The following is a 25,037-nucleotide window of genomic DNA, read 5'->3' on the forward strand; positions in this document are numbered from 1 at the left end:
TTTAATCATTATAATATTAAAAAATTCCCGATCAACTATTAAATGGCCTGTACGATAAAACTTATTGTTTTTTCATAAAGAATTAATGGAAAAGATCATTTTATATAATTGAATGTAAGTTAAGAGACTACTTCTTAACATTTTATAGTTACATGACTAAAGCGAAATATTAAATTAAGTTAAGTTAAGAGAGAAAAAGATGGATTAAAAATTCTGAGTATTTTGAGTCCCCAGCAAAAATTAAAAACGACGTCGTAAGCGCGTATCATCTAATAAGCATAGTGGTTTTACATAGAACTGGATAAGAAAAGAGAAGATAGTGTTGCGTGAGAAACAGAAGCGAGAAAGAATGGACAAGTATTTCAATTCTGCTTATCGCGGCGACCCAGGCGTGCCCCATGCCGACCCCCACCGTTTCGTCAACATTTGGATCGGATCCCTTGCCTTTACCGCCATGAACTGCATCAATCCCTACTTCTGGCACACCGGTTCCACCACCTTCAAGTATATCACTCTTTTCTCTTTTTTTCCATTCATTCAGTTTTCTTAACTCAACACACTTGCTCTAATTTTAGGGTTTTCTCTTCACCCTGCACGATATCATCGTCAAACAGTACAATAATCTAGAACTGTTTATATTTAATTTTTATTTGTTTAAAAGTTAATTAGGACTTTGATTAACCGGAATCCACTTTATTCTGAATAGGTTAATTGTTTGCCATGTGGAAATTTCAGTTTATTGTAGGGATTAGACAATTTGAATTCATTATGTTTTTTCAGAATTGATTCTCCTCTGAAACAAGGATTTATAGCTTTTGAGTCAAAACTAATATTTACACTAAAATTTTGCTCTTCATCTCACTTTTACTGGAATTTATTCAAACATAAATCACTTTATCTTCAACTCACTTTAGAAAGAATCAATTTTACTAGAATCAGTTCACTCAAAATCAATTGTCTTTACTGCTGAACCAAACACATGTGTTAGCTCTGTGGTAGCTCCGAATTTCATATTACTGCAAATGTTTATTCATATGGAAAAGTAATGACTAAGTCATATGATTTCAAAGTACACACCGCACAGTCACTGTTGTAGAGAGTTTGAAATGGTTTGATTGATATTGATGTCTAAGCTTATCTATGATGTGCATCTAAAGCAATGACTTAATGCTCAAAATGTATTTCGTTTGATAATGTACTTATGTCATGTCTTTCTTGTTGGTTTTTTCCACATCCTGCTTCTGAGATTTGGTAGCCAAACACAATTTCTCCCTAATTATGATTTTGCTCGGTGAAGTTTTCTTTTGCACCAAACCTTTACTCTTAATCTAATTCTAAGACACTTCAATTTGCAGCTGGCATGATAGGGTAATGCTATTCGAGCAATATCACTGGAAAAGGGCGATGAAGAAGAACCAGCGATATGAGTTCATGGTATAGTATTTTACCTCCCTCTACTACATATTTTTTCTCTGAGTGTTTAGCTCAATATAGCTAAAGCTATTTTTACCTTTTCCTTTATTTAACTGTATATAACTTTTTGTTGTTGCAGTGGAACAAGACATGGGACAAGGCCCACCGAGATTCATACTACTTCAATTGGCCTGTTTACTTCACTTAGGTCTCTTCCTTTTTTCTCCCCTTGTTGACATTGTATTAATAGTTACTTTGGTTGCAAACCTGGAGAAAATTGATGTCCCCTGCCCCTCCTTGTTGTACTCTCGACTATGGCATTTTGAATGTGTGTTTAAACAGTTATAAGGTTGTGTTTTTTTGTGCTCTGTCTAGTGTCCTCATGATGCCATCGGATTTCTGAGATGTTGTGCTTGTTAAATGGAAAATTATATAAATTACAGATTGTTTAGATGAAAGTACTGATTGAAGCAACATGATATGTTTGACTTGCATAATACATCTCAAGTAGTTGAAGGTTGAGATGCTATTAACGCCTAGGAGCTAGTTTTGGTCATTAGCTCACCTAGTCTCACCATAACTATCTCCTATTTGTATGGACCGCTGAATCTAGGGCTGTTCAAAATAAACTACGAACCGAACTGAACCGTCGAATTGAGCTGAAGTTAAAATAACCAAACAAATTATGTGTTGGTTTTAAAAGATTAATCTAAAATATGAACAAATATTTATACGTCTTGTGGGAATAATTAGTCAAAACTAATTATGGAATGCTGCAGCATTACTCTGATATAAGTTAGGAGAAATAATAGGAAAATAATGGTTTACATTTTTTTTAACAATGGTTTACATTTGTTTGTAATATCATTCAGTCATTTTGTAGTATATAATTACTATATAAGTAGAAGCAAGTGAAAAGTTAAAAGAACAACATAAGCAATACAACATATATACAAAGTAGTTTTCTCTTATAAATTCAATCTTTCTTCTTATACATTTTATCACTTCATACAAGTTTATTGTTATAGCTACAATATTTCATTATCAACTTTAGTGAAGGTAATATTTCATATCATTACTAGTAGAAGACCCGTGCGTCCGTACGGGTAATTCAAATCTTAAGATGAATAATGTATTACAAACGCAGAAAAAGAAGTTTAAAAATTCGAATGAGAAATGTTAATTTGAGATTCACAAAATATAATATAGATGAAATGAATCTATATATAGTAGCTATGTAAAAAAAAGAACATGAAAATACAATAGTACGTCATTCATATCATTATAAAATTCCTAGTAACTAAAAATAACCTTAAAGAAATATTTATCCAATCACCAACGTGATAAATTTAATATGTTTAATAACTATAAATATTTACAAATATGACTAATAACTATAAATATTTACAAATATCACTGATAATTATAAATATTTATAATATTTTGTTGTTTAAATAAAAAAAGTATTGCGGTGATAGTGTCCCGTGAAAATAGTGAATTTGTGCTAATTATAAATATTTATAATATTTTATTGATTAAAATAAAAAATGTATTGTGGTGATAGTGTCCCGTAAAAATAGTGAGTTTATGCTAATTATAAATATTTATAATATTTTGTTGATTAAAATAAAACAAATATTGTGGTGATAGAGTCCCGTGAAAACTTCTTAGTAGGATAGTTTTTAATTTTAATTGGTATATAATTTATTTAAATGCAATTATAAAATATGAAATAATAATTTTTATTGTTAGGAGAAATTAAAAAATTTGAATTTATAAAACTCGACATCGTATATATTCGATATATATTAAGAGTGGTATAATAGGTAGAAGCAAGATATTCTAAAATCCTTTTGTGAATTGTGATATATCAACTTAAATTCTATTTCTTTAAAAAATATTAATATATAAGTATCATCAAGACACTCTTAGATTAATGATACAGTCTTCCTAATATTTAATAATGATTTTCCTTTTCTTAAACTAATAGATGATTAATAATGATACGTTGATATTAATATTTAATAATGTTGGACATATTAATTATGTTGAACATTCTCTATTAGATAGTTGATGCTTCCAGTACAAACTATTATTTTACAACTTGCATATGGCTATCTCGAACAATAAGATGAATTTAAATATTATAAACCACATTGAATAAGAAAATAAAGTGCAGCTTCATCATCACAGTAACATAGCATGTGTCTTGCATATTTGAGACGCATATATGCATTCAAGTAAAACAAATTAAGAATAAATTTTTCTGAATTTTTTGTGTTCCTTTCACTTATAATCTCCACCAACAAAATTTCAAAATTAAAAACATTATACTCATAATAAAATTATGAGGTGTTACATAAAAATGATCAAACTTCCAAAACATCTATTTGCATCATCCACTCATCTAAAATCTCTTTCCATTTTTTCACATCCTCCAACTTTCTAAATTCTCTTTTCATCACTCAAGTTTAAACATCTATTTGCATCATCCTTCATATCAACAAATAAAATAAATAAATAAATAAATAACTTTGTTCATAAAATAAACAACTCATTAAAAAAACTAACAAAAACCAATACATATATTAATCTTTCAATTTTCTATTTTTAATTAAGGTAAGCTTATAAAAATCAAGATCAATAATTAACACTGAGAAGAACTCATGGTATTCCATGTGTACTATAGTTACAGAAGCAAAACATTAACATTATTAGAAACCAAATTCCGCTGCGACTCCAACAATTGGCATCAGAGCCTATAATGGCTTCTTCTAGTGGATCAGTCAAGGCCGACAAATATGAAATTGAAAAGTTCAATGGAAAAAATGATTTTTCCTATTGGAGGATGCAAATGAAAAATCTGTTTATATCACAAAAGTTGCATAAGGCGTTAGCGGAAAAGAACAAAAACCTGTGGAAATGAAGGATGAGGATTGAGAAGATTTAGATCTAGAAGTACGGGCAACAATAATCTTATGTCTTGAGAGGGATGTTGCATTCTTGGTAAATGAAGAATCAACGGCTGCTGGCGTTTGGGCAAAGTTAGAGAATAACTTTATGGTGAAAACTCTAACAAATTGGATCTATTTAAGATCCGAATTGTATACATGCAAAATGGAGGAAGACACCCCCATCCGAGATTATGTCAACAAGTTTGATAGGATTATATCAGACTTGAAGGATATAGGAGTGAAGATTGATGATGAAGACCAGGCACTGATGTTGCTTCTTTCATTGACCAAGAAGTATGAAAATCTAGTTCAAACATTGATGCTTGTGGGTGATACTCTAACCATGGATGAGACTAGAACATTGTTATTAGCAGATGATCTTCGAAAGGTTGCAACTAGTGGGATGTCTGGTATTGGTGGAGAAAATAACGAGCAGGCACAAGGATTGTTTGCTAGTAAGGTGCGGAACAATGAAAGAGGAAAGGGCAGGAAGTCTAGATCAAAATCTAGAGCTCCTGCAGAGAGGACATGCTTAAAATATGGTGAGCTTGGGCACTTTAAAGCAAATTGTCCAAATAGGAGGGTATTATTTAAGAAGTATACCAACAACGAAAACAATTCCAGAGGTAAACAACAAGATCTATAGGAGGCGAGTTATGTCTCAAATGGCGAGGATGATTGCTTCTCAATTTCAAAGCAAAACCATGATATCTCCAGAAGATGGATGCTTGATTCAGGAGCTTCATACCATATGTGCCCAAATTGGAAGTGGTTTATTACCTACCAAAGCGCAGATGGTGGTACAGTTTTAATGGGGAATAACCATGCTTGTAAAATTATAGGGTATGGTACAATTCAAATCAAGATGCATGATGGATCGGTAAGGACTTTGAGGAACGTGAGACATCTCCCTAATTTGCGGAAAAACCTTATTTCTCTAGGTGTATTAGAGGAAAATGGTTACAAAATAATATTGGAAAATGGAGTCTTAAAGGTTGTTCGTGGTTTGTTGGTTGTGATGAAGGGTGTTCGTCACAGGAATCTTTATTCTCTTATGGGGAAACTGTCACGGGTGATTTGGCAGTTGGAATCAATAGAAGTAAAGACCAGACACAATGTACGAGGATGTGTCACATGCGCCTTGGGCATATGTCTGAAAAGGGTCTATCACTACTTGTTGAGAAAGGTTTACTGAAGAACATGGAAAAGCCATGCATGGAATTTTGTGAACACTGTGTGTTTGGCAAAACACATAGGTTGCGGTTTTCTACAAGCAAGCATAAAAGAAGGGGGATATTAAACTACGTGCATACTGACGTTTGGGGTCCGACTTTGGTTACTTCTAAGGGTGGTTCCAGGTACTTTGTTACATATGTTGATGATCATTCGAGGTATGCTTGGATATATTTTCTTAAGCATAAAAGTGAGGTATTTGATATTTTCAAGTGTTGGAAAGCAATGGTTGAGAACAGAACGGGTAGAAAGTTGAAAACTCTGCGATCGGATAATGGTACAGAGTATACGGATGGAGCTTTCAAGAGGTTTTGTGATCAAGAAGGAATTGTTAGACATTGGACGGTCAGAGGTACACCACAACAGAATGGAGTTGCGGAAAAACTGAACCGTACACTTCTTGAGAAAGCAAGGTGTATGCGCTCTAATTCTGGGCTAGGTCGAGAACGGTGGGCAGAGTCGGTTTCTACAGCTTGTTATGTAGTAAACAGATCTCCACATTCTAGTTTAGGTGGAGACACGCCCTATAGGGTGTGGTCAGGTGAACATGCTGATTATGAAACACTGAAATTTTTTGGATGCACAGCTTATTATCACGTTAAGGATAACAAACCTGATAATAGAGCCAAGAAAGCTATCTTTCTAGGATATGCAAAAGGGGTCAAAGGCTATCGTCTTTTGAGTGTAGAAGATTCTAAGTTTGTGATCAGCAGGGATGTTACATTTGACGAAAAATCTTTGGTAGCTTTGTCAAAAGCTATTAAACCTAATGATGGTGATGTGACGATATCAAATAAGCAAGTTGTTGAGATAGAATCTGAAGACCAACCAGATTCTATTCGTGGTCAGGTGGAGAATCCTATCGCCAATGAAGACGAGGAAGAGGATGAACGTGATCATGAGGAGGTTCAACAGTAAAATACATATGTATTACAACAACAACAAGAATCCTTGGATGCCATTAGGCCAAAGAGAAATTATAAACTAGTTCAGAAGTTTGGGTCAAACAAACCTCTGAGGCATTATGGGCATGTTAACTTGGTGGAATATGCACTTTCAGTTGAAGATGATGAGCCGATCACCTTCAAGCAAGCTATCAAAGATAAAGATAGAGAGATTTGATTGGTTTCTATGGAGAAAGAGATGCAATCTCTTCACAAGAACAAGACATGGGAGGTGGTCCCATTGCCTGTAGGAAAGTCTACTATCAGTTGTAAGTGGGTATATAAAAGAAAAGAAGATTATACTAAGTCATGCGGTACAAGATATAAGGCTAGACTAGTGATCAAGGGGTTTGCACAAAAGGAAGGAGTTGATTACAATGAGATATTTTCTCCGGTGGTGAAACATACTTCTATCTGGGTGCTATTAAGTTTAGTAGCTCATGGTGATCTTGAGCTGGAACAACTAGACGTGAAGACAGTCTTCTTGCATGGAGAATTAGATGAGGAGATATATATGTATCAACCTGAGGGATACAAGGTTGAGGGTAAAGAGAGTCAGGTATGTCGCTTGAGAAAATCACTTTACGGGTTGAAACAATCTCCTAGACAATGGTACAAGCGATTTGATTCTTTTATGATAAAACAAGGTTACTCTAGAAGTAGTTATGACAGTTGTGTCTATATTCAAAAGCTCCATGGAGGTGATTATATCTATCTATTATTGTATGTTGATGACATGCTTATTGCTTCAAAAAGCAATGTGGAGATAGATAAGTTGAAGTTTAAACTTGGTAAAGAATTTGAGACGAAGAATTTGGGCGCTGCAAAGAAAATACTAGGTATGGAGATTAGAAGAGAGCGGATAAAATAGAAACTATTCTTGAGTCAAAAAGGTTATTTAGAGCAGGTTGTTGAAAGGTTTGGACTGAAAGGTGCTAAGTCGGTGGTTACTCCATTAGCTCCACATTTTAGGCTTTCTGGTAATCAATCTCCCACTACAGCAGAAGATAAGGCATACATGGAAAATGTATCTTATGCTAGTGCAGTTGGCAGTTTGATGTACGCTATGGTGTGTACACGTCCGAATATTTCACAAGCGGTAAGTAGTGTTAGTAGGTTCATGGCGAATCCGGGAAAGGCACACTGGGAAGCGGTAAGCTTTGGTGGAGATACATGTCAAATAAGTGGGTTTGTTGATTCAGATTATGCTGGCGATCTGGATAGACGAAGATCTACTAATGGTTATGTGTTTCAAATACATGGTGCTCCAGTTAGTTGGCCGTCGATGTTACAGTCTACAATGGCACTCTCAACTACGGAAGCCGAGTACATGGCCGTAGCAGAAGGAGTAAAGGAAGCATTGTGGTTGAGGGGACTTCTAGGTGATCTAGGTGTTAAGCAAGAATGCGTGAGACTGATGTGTGATAGTCAAAGTGCAATTCATTTGGCTAAGAATCAGGTTCATCATGCTCGGACCAAGCATATTGATGTAAGGTATCATTTTGTACGGGATATCGTAGAGGAAGGTCATATTTCTCTTACGAAGGTACATACTGATAATAACCCAGCAGACATGTTAACCAAGGTTGTGTCAGGTAGCAAGTTCCAACACTGCTTGAACTTGCTAAACATTATTCCATATTCGTCCAAAATTTGAATGTTTCAAATTAGGCACGAGGTGGAGAATTGTGGGAATAATTAGTCAAAACTAATTATGGAATGCTGCAACATTACTTTGATATAAGTCAGGAGAAATAATAGGAAAATAATGGTTTACATTTTTTTTAACAATGGTTTACATTTGTTTGTAATATCATTCGGTCATTTTATAGTATGTAATTACTATATAAGTAGAAGCAAGTGAAAAGTTAGAAGAACAACATAAGCAATACAACATATATATATATATATATATATATATATATATATATATATATATTAGTTTTCTCTTATAAATTGAATCTTTCTTCCTAGACATTTTATCACTTCATACAAGTTTATTGTTATAGCTACAATATTTCATTATCAACATTAGTGAGGGTAATATTTCATATCATTATTAGAAATCAAATTCCGCTGCGACTCCAACACGTCTTTATTGATGTGTTGATTTTAAAAGATTAATCTAAAATATGATATAAATAATATGAGGTCTAACAATAAAATTTTAAATTTTTAATAGATTAGTGATTTTAATTTAAACCTGTTTAAATTTAATTACTTTTGTGTTACATATTGGTGACAAAAAAACACTTATAAAAATAATTTTGAAAAATAAAAAATAATTTCTCATTAAAGTAATTAAAAAAATAAATAATGGTTTTGTTCATCATAACAAATGGTTACTATCAGTTTGGTATGGTTCAAAATTAATAACCGATATACCGAATCATTTGTTTGGTTCAGTTCAACTTTCAACAAATCTAAATGGTTCAAACCCTTAGTGGTGCTCACCCAAGTTAGTAAAAAAATTAATAATATTTCCAAAATCTGAAAGTTAAATTCTAGACACACCAAAAATACAACCATAATTAAGTCTCACACCCAGTCCAATACATAGCTGAAAATATCTAGAGCTTAATCTCTATATTCTTGTTAATCTTTGAACCCTTGGTGGTTCTCACCCAAGTTAGTAAAAAAATGAATATCCCTAAAATCTAGAAGTTAAATTCTAGACGCACCGAAAATGCAACCACAATTAAGTCTCACACCCATTCCAGCACATAGCTGAAAATATCTAGAGATTAATCTCTATATTCTTTTAACGGAAGTTAACTTTTGAAATCTTTTATAGTATTCCACATCAAAAATAATTGTAGAAATGGGAAGAACAACACAAGTTAAAATAACTCTTTGTTATGACATACATAAAATATGTAATATTACATAGATTTTCGCCAACCTAAAACTAATGTTACATTTCATCATCAAGAGGGAAGTTTCAATATTTTAAGAATATCGTTGATTGATCTTGAAACCTCGCGTCTATTTCAATCAGACAATTTGTTTTGAAATGATAAATTGTACTTCACATAACCGTTAAATCTTCATCCGTCTTCATCTCATATTTGTTGAACTGTATCTTCTCTTCGTTGTCAATTGAAGACGAACGATAATAGAGCTTCATAACTTTTCAATTGTTTGGGTGTCACAAGAGATTCTTTAGTATGGAATTCAGATTGACAAGGCAAGTGACCTTTGTGAACCTAAATTCAAAGAGGGGGTCTCTCTATATTGAAGTAGACAAATGTGAGATACTAATATTTTGAGACATTTTGTGGTGATTTTCTTAACAACTTGAGTCGAACCTATATTTATACAAGTTTTTATATCAATATGGATCTTAGAAACCCAATCCTATCTCATAAGATATTCCAGAACTTAAATTTCAAAGTAAACCATTTACATTTAGAAAATCTAAAGGAAAAAGGTTTGTTTGTAACTTAAATTTTGGATTAAATTCGGTTAGTTGTTGTTTTGCATAAAACTGTTTTGACATAATGTTTTATTGACAAATAGAAACTTTTTTCATCAATATAGGTAATTTTACGACCAACATTTATATATATAATGTTTGATATATATTAAAATGTATCAAACTGTATCCATATCACATTGTTGACGATAATAATTCAACATTACATAAAAAAAATTAATCACCACCTAAGTACATTGTTAGATACAAACTAAAATGCACCAAAACATGTGTCAAGCGCGCGCGCGCACACACACACACACATATATATATATATATATATTATTCTGGACTGGCCCAATTATTTCAATTGGCCCAATCCACTCTTTGGCCCAAGGTATTCTGGTCCGTACACGCGATAGCCTTCTCCGGCCTGCTCCGGGAAAACACAAGACATAACCGAGCACGCTGAAGCCTCGTGCTCGGCAACGGCTAGTTATCCGCGTTTTCTAGCCGAAAACCACGCGTGGGCCCTCAAAAGATGGAGTCCGTTTTCATAGAGCTGCCTATAAATAGCCCTCTAACCCTAGAGGGAAAGGTAATCATTTTCTTATCCAAAATCTCTAACTTTTCTGTTGTACCTTGTTGTCCAAACACTGACTTTGGCATCGGAGTGCCTTACAGGTACAACCACTTATTTTCTCTCAACCATCCCGAAGTTCAAGCCTCATCGTTGCAGGCCACCTGTTCTGCTCGTAAAGATCAGTGGCGCCGTCTGTGGGAATTCATCAGCTCCCCCGTTTCTTTTCTTGCATTTCTTGATCCTTTCTTGCCCCCGCAAGAATCCAGAAACCAAAGCTCTCATTCAACTATCATCCATGGCTGGCAATGACGAAGACTTCTCTTCTCTGGACGCAACTATGATCAACAAGAATGACATCTCTCTCGTCGTTCCTCCACCCAGAAACACTGCTCCACATCCTTGTGACGGTCTCACAGTGTCTCCCTCCCTGGAAGACGTCCGCGACAACACTATCCATCACCTCGGAGAAATCAGCAGTAAAGACAACCACGAAGCAGTTCTTGAAAACCCTTTCTTAGCCAAGGGTCCGACTCCCCCAGACCAAACCATGGCCGCTGTCTTGGCCCTCCTTGCGTAGAGGAACGCCTTAATCCAATAACAGAACGATCGGATCAGAGCGATAGAACAGAAACGTCGTTCTCAGACTCCCCCCGGTCACAAACCTCGCTCTCAGCGCGAGACCGTCACCAAGAAATGCCCACGTTCCCCCTCTCCGAGTGAGCATGCGGGTCTCACTTCCTAGAAAGGACATAGCGACCGTCACTCTCGACACCGTTCGCCATCTCCCCGACTGAAGAGGAGATCTAAGTCGCTTGCCGCAAGGAACGACGACGATCGCAGGCGATACAGGCGAAACCGCAGCCAATCCATCACACCCATCCCCAGTGACGAGGAAGAAGATTGTCGGGGCCCTCTGTCCTACGTCATCTTGGAAGCACCCCTATCGGTCGGTCTCGAGAAGCCCCCACCACTGGGCACCTATGACGGAACGACCGACCCCGACGAGCATATCAAGAACATCGACACTGTCATACCCCAAAATTTTCCCATCTCATTTCACTTCTCAGTCTCAAACAAAGGTTCAAGATTCAAGGATTAACCTAAGACACACTCTCCTAAATAATGACCTCCTAAACTAGGGTTTTGATTTCTCTGAAGAAAATTAATAAATCAAGTTCCCCAATAGATTTCAGATGATTTATGATGTTTCAAACTATCTCCATGACAAAATTCAGACTTCAATTCCAAGGATTCCCAGTCAATTGCTCAGAAAGTCAACAGTCGACTAGTTTGGCCTAAAAGTCAACTATAGTCAAAGTGCAGTCAAAATTCCTGATTTTTTGTCAACGTCCTTATTTTGAAGTACAATTCATCATTTGATCAAGGATTGATCATGATTCATCAAGGAAAGTTCACAAATCAACAAAACCTAAAGTTTCTAAATTAGGGTTTTTTGACCTAAAGTCAACTGAACTTTGACCAACCATAACTTTCACATGGAACATCATAAATTTCACATCCAATGCTCATCTTGAAGGAAATTGAATTTCCTACAAATTTGTCTCTCACATGCCAAGTCTAAAAATGCTTCATTTGAGAGATATGGATCAAAACATTACAGGTCCTTTTTGAAAGTCAACCAAAAGCAGTTTTTTGTCAAAGCCCATATTATCAAGATAAAATCTCAAAATGGAAAAAAGCTTCCAAAATGGATTGTAGAAGACATCTTGAGGTTTTCAAAAAGTCCTAGAACTCCTCCATACCTTAAAAACTGAAGGAGATATGCCTTGTCAAAGTTGAACAATTTTGAGAAGAAAAATGTGAAATAAAAGGCTCCAAAATGAATCTTTTTGCAAAGGGACCCAATCTTTCTTGGCCCAATCTTCACTCTCAAGTTATCCAAGGCCTCAAAATTCAATTGCCACGAAATTGTTTGATTTATTTGATTTATTATGAATTTTTATTCATTTAAAAATGATTAAAATTAAGTAAATCAATAGAAAATCAAAGATATGGTTTAAAGGATCAATTTGAATCAAATCCAATCATCATTTACCCCCATATTCCATATAATTTCGTGCTCCCCAAGATTGATTGAAAAATATTGGAATTTGGCAAATTTAGAAAGATTGAAAATCATATTTCAATCAATTTCCCAATCAAAGATTTAAGGGGATTCTCTTCAATTTTGTTAACCTAATTCACTCTATTATATAAGCCAAACAATTCGAGATGCAAGGCTCACAAAGTTCTGCAGTCAAGAACCCTATTCAAGTGCCAAAATTTTCACACAAAACTCAAACCCATTTTTGAAGATTGGGGACGTTTCAGAGGATTCTAAGCATTGTTACACGTTCCTGGGAGTAAAGTGAGGCTGTTGGGATCATCATACACAATCAACACCCCCAGAATTACCTCCGTTTAAGCAAGGTAAGTCGCTACTTTTTTTGAGTTCGATTACGCTCATCCATGCATCATTCTTGAAATTCAATTGCATATTCTTGATCCTGATGATGTTTCGATGCTGTCTGGAAGTTTAATTGCATTTATACGCTGTTATGAGTATTTTACCATTGTTAGGTTTTGAGATCTCCAATGAGGGGTTTTCGTTTTAGGCAAAATTAGGATCAGTTACAGGTACCATTATGCTCATGAGGCCTGGACGATCATGTCCATAAGGTCGCGAAATATTTGTCTTGTTTTGGACGTGTTCGTAAGCGCATGAGTTATGGTGACGGCGCTGTCCGTCAGTAGAAGTCATTGCAGGTCTAAAACGACGGAGAGAGGAAGAAGAAGACTACGTGGCTCCTCTGGGTTGGCCAGAAAACACACGCTATTTCGTTTCAAAATCCAGAGATCCCGTGCATTAAGACGTACGCGCTATCCTGTTCCCTCATCGTTCCAGTCCTCAGATCCCGTGCTCCTCAGATCCAACGTATCCTGAAGCGCAGCCGCACCATGGACCTTCACCAACGCGCCACACTGGATCAAAGCTATGTTTTTTCTAATTTTTTTTAATTTTAATTACATGAATACTTTTATTTTGTTTTTTTATTTTCTTTTTCTATTATAATTATTATTATTTATATTTTTTATTTATCTTAATAAATTATTTTTTATAGTAAAATTATAATTATGTACTTTTTATCGGAAGTTCGATTTTTTACAATTCTATTAATAATTGTTTTTTCTTTTATTTAAAATTCAATTCTATTTTCACAAATACTTTTAATCAATTAAATAATTAGGATTTAATCCAATAATTATTTAATTGATATATTAAGTCGAACTCTCAATTTTTCTTTAACCTTTAATGATTATTAAAAATATTAAAATTATTTTGTTCAATTAGGGTTTGTAGATTTTCAGTCAATTAGAATTTGCTGAACCATAATGCACTAACCTTTCTCTTCTTAATTTTTCAGGGTTGATCAAGAATTCGATGAAGACTCGAGGCATTGGCATTAATTTGCCTCTTATCTTTTTGCCCTTATTATTGTTTTTTCTGTTTTTGCTTTCCCCTTCCCCGCAGGTGTTTATTGTAATAGCGTAGGATTTTATTCTTTCTGCCTTTTATCTTGCCCTAATATTATTTGATGTGGTTAGTAACCCTAGGGAGTGCAACCCTGAACTGAATTAGTATAACTAATTACAAGATAAATAACTGAATTTAATCACGTGATTGTGCCACACACACACACTTTTAGGTAACCCCTCTTGTTGCCTGTTGCCTTATGATTTGCTGCCTTGCTGCCTTATTTTGTTGTTTATTACAAAATAGTCAAGTTCCTCGATTCCGAGGATACCTAAAGCAAATGTTGCCCTCAGTTCATTCATCATCAATTTTGTCCCTCGATGTTGCCTCGGTAAATGATGATTTGTCCCCATTGCTAATGTATCCTCGCCTGCTGCCTAAGAATGACTATTATATCCTTCCCTTAAACTGCCTACCCTATTTATGGCAGGGTCAGTCTTATGGCGAACGATACTCTCGATGACCCTTTCAAATCCAATGAAAGACTTCCTGCCCTCTCATGGTATGGATAGACCCTTTCGCCTGAAAGACTTAAAGAACATGAAAGACAAAATTAGGATAGGTAGTTCTCAAATGCTTGCTCACATTTAAACTTTCAAAATGCTTTTCACACCCCCTTTTCAAATCAATTCAAAAGGCTACGCTTATTTACAAGCTAAAGTCCTTATTCAAACTTTTTTTCACACTTCAAACATTTTTCAAAACAATTCAAAGTGAGCTAAGCAATTAAGAGCCCATGGATAACCATGGATACAAAGGGTGCTTACACCTTCCCTTTGTATAACCTACCCCCCGAACTCAAAATTTTTTTAAAGGTCTTTTCATGTTCTTTTAGCCTTTCTATAAATTGGATAAAATAAAAGTCAGTGGCGACTCTTGCTATCCGCAACATTTCAAAAAGTCAGTTCTCCCACCGTATTACAGACGCCCTCCTAGATTACAGAGGAGTACCAGGCGCAATCAAATGCTGATTGTTCCTGACCACGCTGCGCAAAGGAGCCATGACTTGGTACAAGAGCCTTCCCGACGAGTCCATCACGTCGTGGAAAGGGCTCGGAAAGCTTTTCTCCCGACACTTCACGGCTTCCTGCAGGCATCCAAAATCGGAAGCCTCCCTGGAGACCATCATCCAGGGGAAGGACGAATCACTCCGAGCCTATATAGAGAGGTTCAACAAAGAGGCCGTGCAGGTGTCCACAACAGCCTACATGAAAAAGTTCTTGCTCGAACGAGGCCTCCGACCACGTTCAAATTTCGCCAAAGCCGTCGGGATCGAGATGCCGGCCACTTTGGACGCATTTTTTCTCAAAGCCCAGGCGTATATACAGTATGAGGAAAAAGAAGTATCAAAATGTGATGGGCAAATTTTGGGGTATGACAATAACCGAGCACGCTGAAGCCTCGTGCTCGACAACGACTAGTTATCCGAGCTTCCTGGACGAAAACCACGCGTGGGCCCTCAAAATATGGAGTCCGTTTTCATAGAGCTGCCCTATAAATAGCCTTCTAACCCTGAAGGGCAAGGTAATCACTTTCTTACCCAAAATCTCTGACTTTTCTGTTGTACCTTGTTGTCCAAACACTGACTTTGGCATCGGAGTGCCTTGCAGGTACAACCACCTTTTTTCTCTCAACCGTCCCGAAGTTCAAGCCTCATCGTTGCTGGACACCTGTTCTACTCGTAAAGATCAATTGTGGATATGGGAATCTGGAACAAAATAAACATGCTCAAGCTTTTATGGAACCTAAGTGCAAAGACAGATTATGGGTAAAGTGGGTTCACACATACTACATTAAGCATGACAATTTAATGTATGTAAAGGTGAAGACCAACTGCTCATGGATTATGAAGCAAAGAGAGAATGTGTATGATGTTTAAGGATTATGGACTGATATGCAGATTAAGGAGAAATTCAATATGAAGGCTGTATATAGAGGACTCAGAGATGATGATCATCAGGTGGTGTGGAGATGTTTACTCATGGTTAATACTACAAGGCCAAGGGCTCAGATGGTGCTTTGGCTCTTATGTCATGGTAAAATTGCTACAAAAGCCAGGCTACATAAATTTGGGTTGATTAATAACATATGCTGTTGTTTCTGCTCTAGAGATGAAACTATTAATCATCTTTTCTTTGAAATTATGGAAAGAAGAAATATTTGGTGCAAGATACTTGACTGGATCCAAGTCTGTCATGAACCTCAAATATGGGAAGATGAAATGAAGTGGTTAATTAAATAGTGCAATGGAAAAGGATGGAGAACATCCTTGCTGAAACTGGTTGTTACAGAAATAGTATACGAGATTTGGAAATACCAAAACAACAAATGCTTAGGTAACGATGTACATGCCACCCGTATAGAGGAAATAATTACTGATATGATAGTGTAATAACAAGTTACTTAGAAAACACATATAGCTCATTTGATGATGCAATAGGTTGTTATTTTATTTGTTGATTTGTCTATCTAGTAGGCTGGATCCGCGTGACCACCTTGTATTATCGTGTTTTTGAAATAATCAAAGTCTTATATATTCCAAAAAAAAAAAGAAGTAAAACTAGAGTTTAAAATATTGTACAAATTATTATGCAATTATTTACCATATGAGATATAGAGAAAGTTTATCCACCTTTATATATATATATATATATATATATATATATATATATATATATATATATATATATATATATATATATATATATATATATATATATATATATATATATATATATATATATATGAGGAGGGATCAAATTACACCCGAAGAGTTACACCACGAGTTACACTCGTTCAATAACTACATCTCGAATTAATATTTTATAAATTCAACCGTTGGATTGAAACATAATATCATATAGATCATACCTATAAAGTTTGAGCTTAATCTATAATGGTTTACTATGTCATTGAATTACATTAAAATTAACGTTATATGAAAGCTCATTTTGACGTTAATCTTTGGATATCTTGATGATATAGTAGATCATTATAGATTAAGCTCAAACTTTATAGGTATGATCTATATGATATTATGTTTCAATCCAACGGTTGAATTTAAAAAAATATTAATTCGAGATGTAGTTATTGAACGAGTGTAACTCGTGGTGTAACTCTTCGGGTGTAATTTGATCCCTCCTCTATATATATATATATATATATATATATATATATATATATATATATATATATATATATATATATATATATATATATATATATATATATATATAGGATCAATTGACACCAAGGTGTCAAAGTTTAATTTGACACTAAATCTCAACCGTTAAAATAATTGATCCGGTGGTCGTATTAAATTAAATAAAATTATAAAAAATATATATAGCCTATTATTCGCCTAAAATATAGGCTATATATAAGACCGTTTGATAAATTCTTTTAACGGATGATATTTGGTGTCAAATTAAAATTTGACACCTCGGCGTCATTCGATTATATATATATATATATATATATATATATATATATATATATATATATATATATATATATATATATATATATATATATATATATATATATATATATATATATATATATATATATATATATATATATATATATATATGGGCGGTTCCAAGGCCCAGCGAGCCCGGGCACGCGCCCGGGCTCAACCCATATTTTCTTTGTACTCCCTCCAATGTACTCCCTCCAATTTAATAGCCGATTTTTAGACAAAACCAGGGATAAAATTAGGGACAAAATTAGTAAAAATATGGTATGAAAATTAAAATAGATAAATAATCAATGATGTAAAGTTTTTTTCCAGGCTGCCTAAAATTTCTGGCTCCGCCAAAGAGTGGATTGGGCCAATTGAAATAATTGGGCCGGTCCAGAATACCAAACAAAGAAACAATTATTTCTTTCCATCTACCAAACAAAGAAACAATTATTTCCAACCCCATGTTCCCAAAAATCTTTTTTTAGCACCGAAACAAACACACTCATATAGCAGTTAATTTTATTAGAGAAAGCAAAACGTCCTACTCAATAATTTTTAATCTTATGAATGAAATTAGGAATTTATTTTTCCACCTCTATACCTTCTTAGGGGCCTCAGGTGCAATTCCTTTTTTTACTGCAAGAATTCAAATATGCATCTCTGAACGCACCACATTTCGTTTTTTTAAGAGGTGTTTTCGGATATGCATCTCCGAATTCACCCATTGATGGATTTCGGAGTTACATCTCCGAAATAATTATTTCCATACACAAAACCAAAAAACCAGAAACACTTAACAAAAATTTAACATAGATGTTCCAAATTACATAGATATTGAAACAAAAAAAATAACATTACATATTGTTATAAACAGGTAGCTGAGGACGTTGCAACATTTTAATGATATCTTCTAAATCTCTGAATCTTCGCAACAAATTCAATCGGACCCTTAGTGGAGTATCAGTGAAAAGTACTCCACATAACCTTTAAATCGTCAGCCGTCTTCAGTGAAAATTGGGTGAACTGCACATTTCCTTCAGTGTCGAGTGATGGTGAATGATACTCGAGCTTGACAACTGCCAAATCGATACACACCCTGTCATATGCACTTTCTATGAGATGGCCCATTACAGGGAAGCACATCCACTTTTCAGGTGGTGCAGAACCGGTAACACATGGATCAAGACCATTTTGAATTTTATTGAATCCTTCCTTATTCCTATATAGTCGTATGTAAGCTTTCATATGCACCGTCAACTCCGAAATAAGTGTTTATCGCACAAGAGTTTGGTTCTATTCTCCTTTACCAAGTAAATATGACATGACCCAAAACCCACAATTACCATCTCCCCACATCTACGATCCTTCAATGTATTTGTGCATAAAAATTAGCATCTCATCAATGTGAATAATCGGTGGTGGAATTGATTCTTTCTTTCTTGGAGGTGTACGAGGTGGTTTGGAAATGCAAGCTCCCTTGAAAAACACTTTTTGGGATTTTGGGGTTGGAGAATCTGTGAAATATGAATAAAAAACTTCATGGTAAGACAGATTCCGCTTTGTTGAACTATCATCTTGTGTAGTTTTCACCTTTTTTGGGGCACCCTTGGTTTTTACCGGTTGCGAAGGAGGTTCCGAATCAGTGGTTTCTGAAAAGGCGACTTTCCGAAACTGTTCTTTAATGTATAATCTCATAGTGTCATTCGATTTGGAAAATCTATCCATGATCACTTCTAAATCGGTTGCGATGGTTATACTTGATGTATCGTCCTTAGTCGGACCGTAGTCATCAAATCGGATCCTTTTCGAATGAGTGTAGACCTCGTCCATGCGTATGAGGGTATTGAGCTTCATTTTTTTAGACAAAATACAAGTGCATGGAAGCCCGTAAGTTTTTATAATTCTATATCCACACTTTGAATTATTCGGCCTCGTTGTCTCCGCACGCTTTGCTTCATGAAAGATAAAATTCAATCCCGCTCGAGATATGTTAAGAACCAATTGTGAGTATAAAATGTTATCTTTAAAATAGTGTTCTACCACGATTGTGCTCTGACCAAAAGTTGTTTGAATTTCATTATGTTGGTTTTAAAGCATTTGGTTCACCGTGTCCCATTCTCTACACAAATCTCCCTTGCTATCACTCAACCTTTTCCTCAACACTGCATGTGCAAATCCGACTCTATTAGTTGTTGTGTTTCCCAAATGTCTAACCCAGTCCGTCCAAGCACACACAACTTTCTATTTCACCTGATCAAGAATAGTGGATTCCACGTATTTCACAAAATTTGGATACTTGACACACAAGCTCTTGAAATGTACAACATTCTCAACATACAACTCTTTTGTAGAAGAATTTATAATATTCGTCCATGCATCCATTATTTTCTCCAACACGACACTAGATTTGACCATGTTTCCTTCTTCATCCTTGATTTCTTTTATGCCAACCACAGGTTTGAGTTTGGATCTCACATTTTTTGTCATATGATACTGACAGAGTAATGCATACGATGTAGGAAACACACTACCAACCGCATTCATAAGGGCATTATCTCGGTCGGTTACAATGACAATATGCATATTTTGTGGATCCTTCAACAAACTCTTGCATATGTCTAACGCCCATGTAACATTGTCTTCTTTCTCACATTTGAGAAATGCAAATCCAACTAAAAATGTCTTCTCTGTAGAAGTTACACCAACAATTTCTAGAAGAGGAAGCTTATACTTGTTGGTCTTGTACGTTGAATCAATTATAAGGACGGTTAAAAATGTATTGAACAACTTGATACTTTCTGTATGAGTCCAAAAAATGTCACAGACACTTACTTATCATCACACACTCTGCACCTTGAAACATAGTGGTTATCGTCCAAAAGTTTCAAAGTTTGTTGCATTTCGGATCTCAGACCTCTGCTTGCAATGCTCATTTATACCGTTCGTTGCATACCTGCTTGATATTTGACACATTTTATGGTCTCTTTCGTTTCAAATTGACAAGTATATTTCCCGGCGTAACTTTGATTATCGACATTTCCGAAATCATTTCTTTCTCCTACGACTTAAGTCGACCTACAATTGGATGACCTTGTAGCTTGGTGTCCAAGACATGATTATGTTTACCATAAATGACACTAAACTGTTACATGTCTTGCACCCTACATGATCCGCACAATTTAAACAGACGCTCACATTTTCTCGATCCGATGTCATCATGTTTTAACTGTCGAACTATTGAAACATATTTTCCACCTCTCTCGCATATCATCGTTACAAATACTTGCCTACTACCAGTGCCATTATCAGACCTCCCATTCACAATGCCAAACCCGAGTTTGCTAGCTTCCATTCGGACCTAGTCAAACATATGTTGACGAGCCTTGAAAACTTGATCATTTGGAAATTGTTTCCCAACATCTATCTCGACAACAATCGTTTTAGAATCGTCATTCAGCTTATCCGGCTTAGCATCATCATTCAACTTGGTCGAAATAGCTTTGGGAAACATGCCAGGGTGCACCATATCTAAAACGAGCAAAACACAAAATCTGTTTAGAATCCTGTTTCCCTAACAGAGATAGTTTCGGAAATGCACTTCCGAAATAATTTATGTGAGTTTCGAAAATGCATTTCCGAAGCAACGCATTATTATGATCCAACAATCAACACCAGTGCAAGGAATTATGAGATGAAATGGTGAAAGTTTACTTGAAATTGAAGCTTTTATACTCTCTTTGACATGATAAACCACTTGAAATTTGATGTGAAGACGAAAAATGGATTGAGGATGGATGGAGTTTTTCGATGGTTTTTGGTTGTGGAGTGAAAAGAGGAGAATGAAATAGTTCTTCAGCAAAGCGGTATACACTGATTTATTTCGAAAATACATCTCCGAAAATACCCTACTGATTTATTTCGAAAATACATCTCCGAAAATACCTCCGAATGCTTAAATTTAATATTCAAATAAAAACAGGGTGTTTCCGGAGATGCTTCTCCGAAACGCCTTAAAATTAGATTTGAGGTGTGTTCGAAGATTCATCTCCGAAGAATATTTTAGGATTTTCATGAGAATTTTTTACCAGATGGAAAAAGAAAACTTATGTTATTGAAATTTAAATCAATTTATTATGATTATTAATGTTTTTTATATGTTGAAATTGGGTTGAGTCAACCAATATACTCCTGATAAATAATTAAGTTTACTATAAAATCATAATCCTTATTTTTTATTTAGGAATTTCAATATTTTAAATTTAAATAATAAAAGATCAAAAAGCCTAAATTCATTATTATCATTAAGTCATTTTTTGTTGCAAGTAAAATTGAATATTTGATCGAACAATTGTTTGTGTTTTATATTACTTTTATTTTTTTCATTCTTCATACATATTTGATGATTAGTTACAACCACTTTGATTTTATATGTTTCAAAATTAATTATTACTCATTCTTCATGTATTAAAGATGATTTTTAAAATGGTACATATCATATGATAATGAGTATTATATAGGTTAAAAATTCAAATTGATTTAAATTAGAGAAAAAAATGCAGTGTCACAATAAATCTCAATTTTATTTTTAGAATACTAAAATAATATGACAAATATAAAGGTTTTTATTGGTTGTATGTGTAAAATTGTTCTAAAGTGCATTATCTTTAAACTCTAAATTATATCTCCCACTACATTCATATATTATTTATCTATTATACATTAAATATTTAAACTTTTCTAAATAACCACTTATAACTTCACAATTTTTTAAAATTATAAATTTCAATTAATATTCACCACTTTTAATCTACCACATTCAATAAAAATAATTATTTTAATATCTAATTTTTTTTTATCTCATTAGGGAGGAAGGCCGTGTTGAACGGATTTGAATGAAATCTATTTTAATTTTTTTTATAAAATAAATAAATAATAATATTTTAATTTAATAATTAAAATATATTAAACTATGATGATATGACTATGTTTAAAACTAGCTTTTATATTATGAATAAGTAAAATATTTGTACATCTACACAAGTAAATTTATTTAGATAAACCTGTAAATAATGTAATTATGAATTTTACTATTTAATTTAATTATCTGTAAATATAAAATAAATAATTTAATTTTATTATGATAAATAAAAATATAAACTCTATTGTATTAAAATAACTATACTGATAAAAATTTGGTTATGCATGAAATATTATTTCAAATGATAGAACAATAAATATAAATCTACTATAATATAATAATTATTTTTGAAAAAAAATCAATGACTCAAAATATTAATACTAACATATACATTCAAAAAATAATAATGAGTTGTCTTTGAAGCATAATGCCTTATAAAAAATAATAATGAGTTGTTTTGAAGCATAATGCCTTATATTCCAACAATATGCTTCATGAGTTGGTTTCTAAGAGAAGATGTTCCTCCTACCATTTTGAAAAATAGTGAGTTGTCTTTAAAGATACTGCCTTACCATTTAATGTCCAAACTATATTGAGAGTTGTGTTTGCATGACCATTGACTGTTGTATTTGCATGACCATCTATGCAATAGAAATAATTTCATTTCAATTTTCAATGTCTCCCTCATAAATGTAAATTGAATGATTAGGTTTCATTTTATCATAGAAGTAAAGGGTAGACAGGTACACTCTTCTAAGTTTTTTTTGAAAAGGCAAAAAGAAGTATATTTAAGGAAAAGATAGAGTAACATAGTTCTTAGTGTTACATCCTCACTTGTTTTTCATACAAAACTATGTCACATTAACCTCTATTAAAAATAAAATTATATTTATATGAAAATTTTTATTTTATAAATATTAATTGGGTTATGCTAACGAGTGCTCCAGGGGCGCTGGTTAATCATTCCAAATAAAGAAAATATTCAATGTTCAATGTATTGAATAAACAGAATATTCTTTAAAAAAGTTAAACATTTATGTTTTCAATGCATTGAATACATATATTTTAGGTAAAAACATATCTTTTTACTTTATTAAATGATGCTTAACTTACTTTTTAAATCTCTTAACCAGTGCCCCGGGGGCACTCATTAGCATTACCCATATTAATTTTATACTCACTTGTTTTTCAAAAAATTGAAGAAGAAGAAAAGAGAGAAAAACTATATTATAAAAAAGAATTTTATTATTGTCCAAGTTGTTTAATTACATCACATTATGCCTATTTACAGGCAACTAAAACATACAAAACACAAACTGCAGTATTCGACTTTATTAAATATTTGTTTACACACTTCGACATATATATTATATTCGACTCCGTTGAATACAACTTACTACTACATAGTCTACTTCGACTAGGTCGAACATAACATTGTCGAACACAAAATTGTCTAATGAAACAATGAATTACTAGCTTATAACACCCCCTAATTCATGTCTTCAAGGCTTCTCATCCCGATGCTTCTCTTCAACTCATCAAACCTGACTTTCTTTAGAGGCTTGGTGAGTATATCAGTCAGTTGTCATTCTGTCTTGAAATGCTCAAGCTCAAGATTTCCATTATTTACTTGATCCTTGAGAAAATGATACCTCCTCTCTATGTGTTTACTTCGACCATGACACACAAGATGATTTTCCATGTCGATTGTTGACTTTTTATCAATAAACAACTTCATTTTCTTAGGTTTCATGATCTTGGTCTCTTCTAGCAACATCTCTATCCATACTTTTTGACATGATGCATACGAGGCAACCACGTACTCAGCTTCACAAGATGACATAGTCATAATGCGTTACTTTCTTGAGCTCCAAGAGATTGGAACACCTCCAATCATGAATATGTAGCATGAAATACTATTCTTCTTGTCTTGATCTCCACTGAAATGTGAATCGCTGTAGCTCTGTACTTTTGCATTTGTGTTGGTATTCTTCTTTCTTGGAATCAATACACCATGATCGGTAGTACCTTTTATGTATCTGTCGCACGCTCGCGAAAAATGAACAGAGTCGCCACCAATATATTTATCCCATAAGGGAAAGGAATATCAGAAAACCTAACAAGGGAAGGAACAAGGTCTTGCGACCAGAGAATCAAGGTACGGGAGTCGGTTACGCGAGGGGAAGGTGTTAGCACCCCTCACGCCCATCGTACTCGATGGTATCCACCTACGTTTGTTTCTATCTAATGGGTGTATAACTATGTCTATGTCTAAATGCGGAATGAATGCAAAATGTAGGGAAAATAAAGAATTGTACTCGCACGGGCCCTACCCCGCTGCCTACGTATCCTTTTCAGGAATCAGAGTTACCGTAGCTCGGCTCACGATTTTCTGTTTGTTTTTGTGTTTTTTAGTTGGGCGGAGTCAACGTTCGCACTCTTGCATAAGGGAAGACCTACGATGCGTATGAGTGGAAATGACATTGCCCTTAGGTGCCAACAAGGCAAAAGAAAAAGAAAGGATTGGTTTGTGTCTTTTAGGGTAATTCCATGATGACGAGAACCCACTACAAGGT

At 34.3% G+C, this 25,037-nt stretch overlaps 1 protein-coding gene across 1 annotated transcript; it reads left to right on the top strand.

Annotated features, from left to right (window-relative positions):
- Positions 1 to 285: 285 nt before the first annotated feature.
- Positions 286 to 1,871, top strand: LOC131620041 (uncharacterized). The gene is made up of 3 exons (XM_058891066.1): positions 286 to 504; positions 1,356 to 1,434; positions 1,553 to 1,871. The coding sequence occupies exons 1-3, from the start codon at positions 350 to 352 to the stop codon at positions 1,619 to 1,621; spliced, it is 303 nt and encodes a 100-aa protein (XP_058747049.1). The 5' UTR covers positions 286 to 349; the 3' UTR covers positions 1,622 to 1,871.
- The last annotated feature ends 23,166 nt before the right edge of the window (positions 1,872 to 25,037 follow it).

The sequence above is a fragment of the Vicia villosa genome, linkage group LG1 (assembly GCF_029867415.1).
Source record: "Vicia villosa cultivar HV-30 ecotype Madison, WI linkage group LG1, Vvil1.0, whole genome shotgun sequence".
Taxonomy (NCBI): Eukaryota; Viridiplantae; Streptophyta; class Magnoliopsida; order Fabales; family Fabaceae; genus Vicia; species Vicia villosa.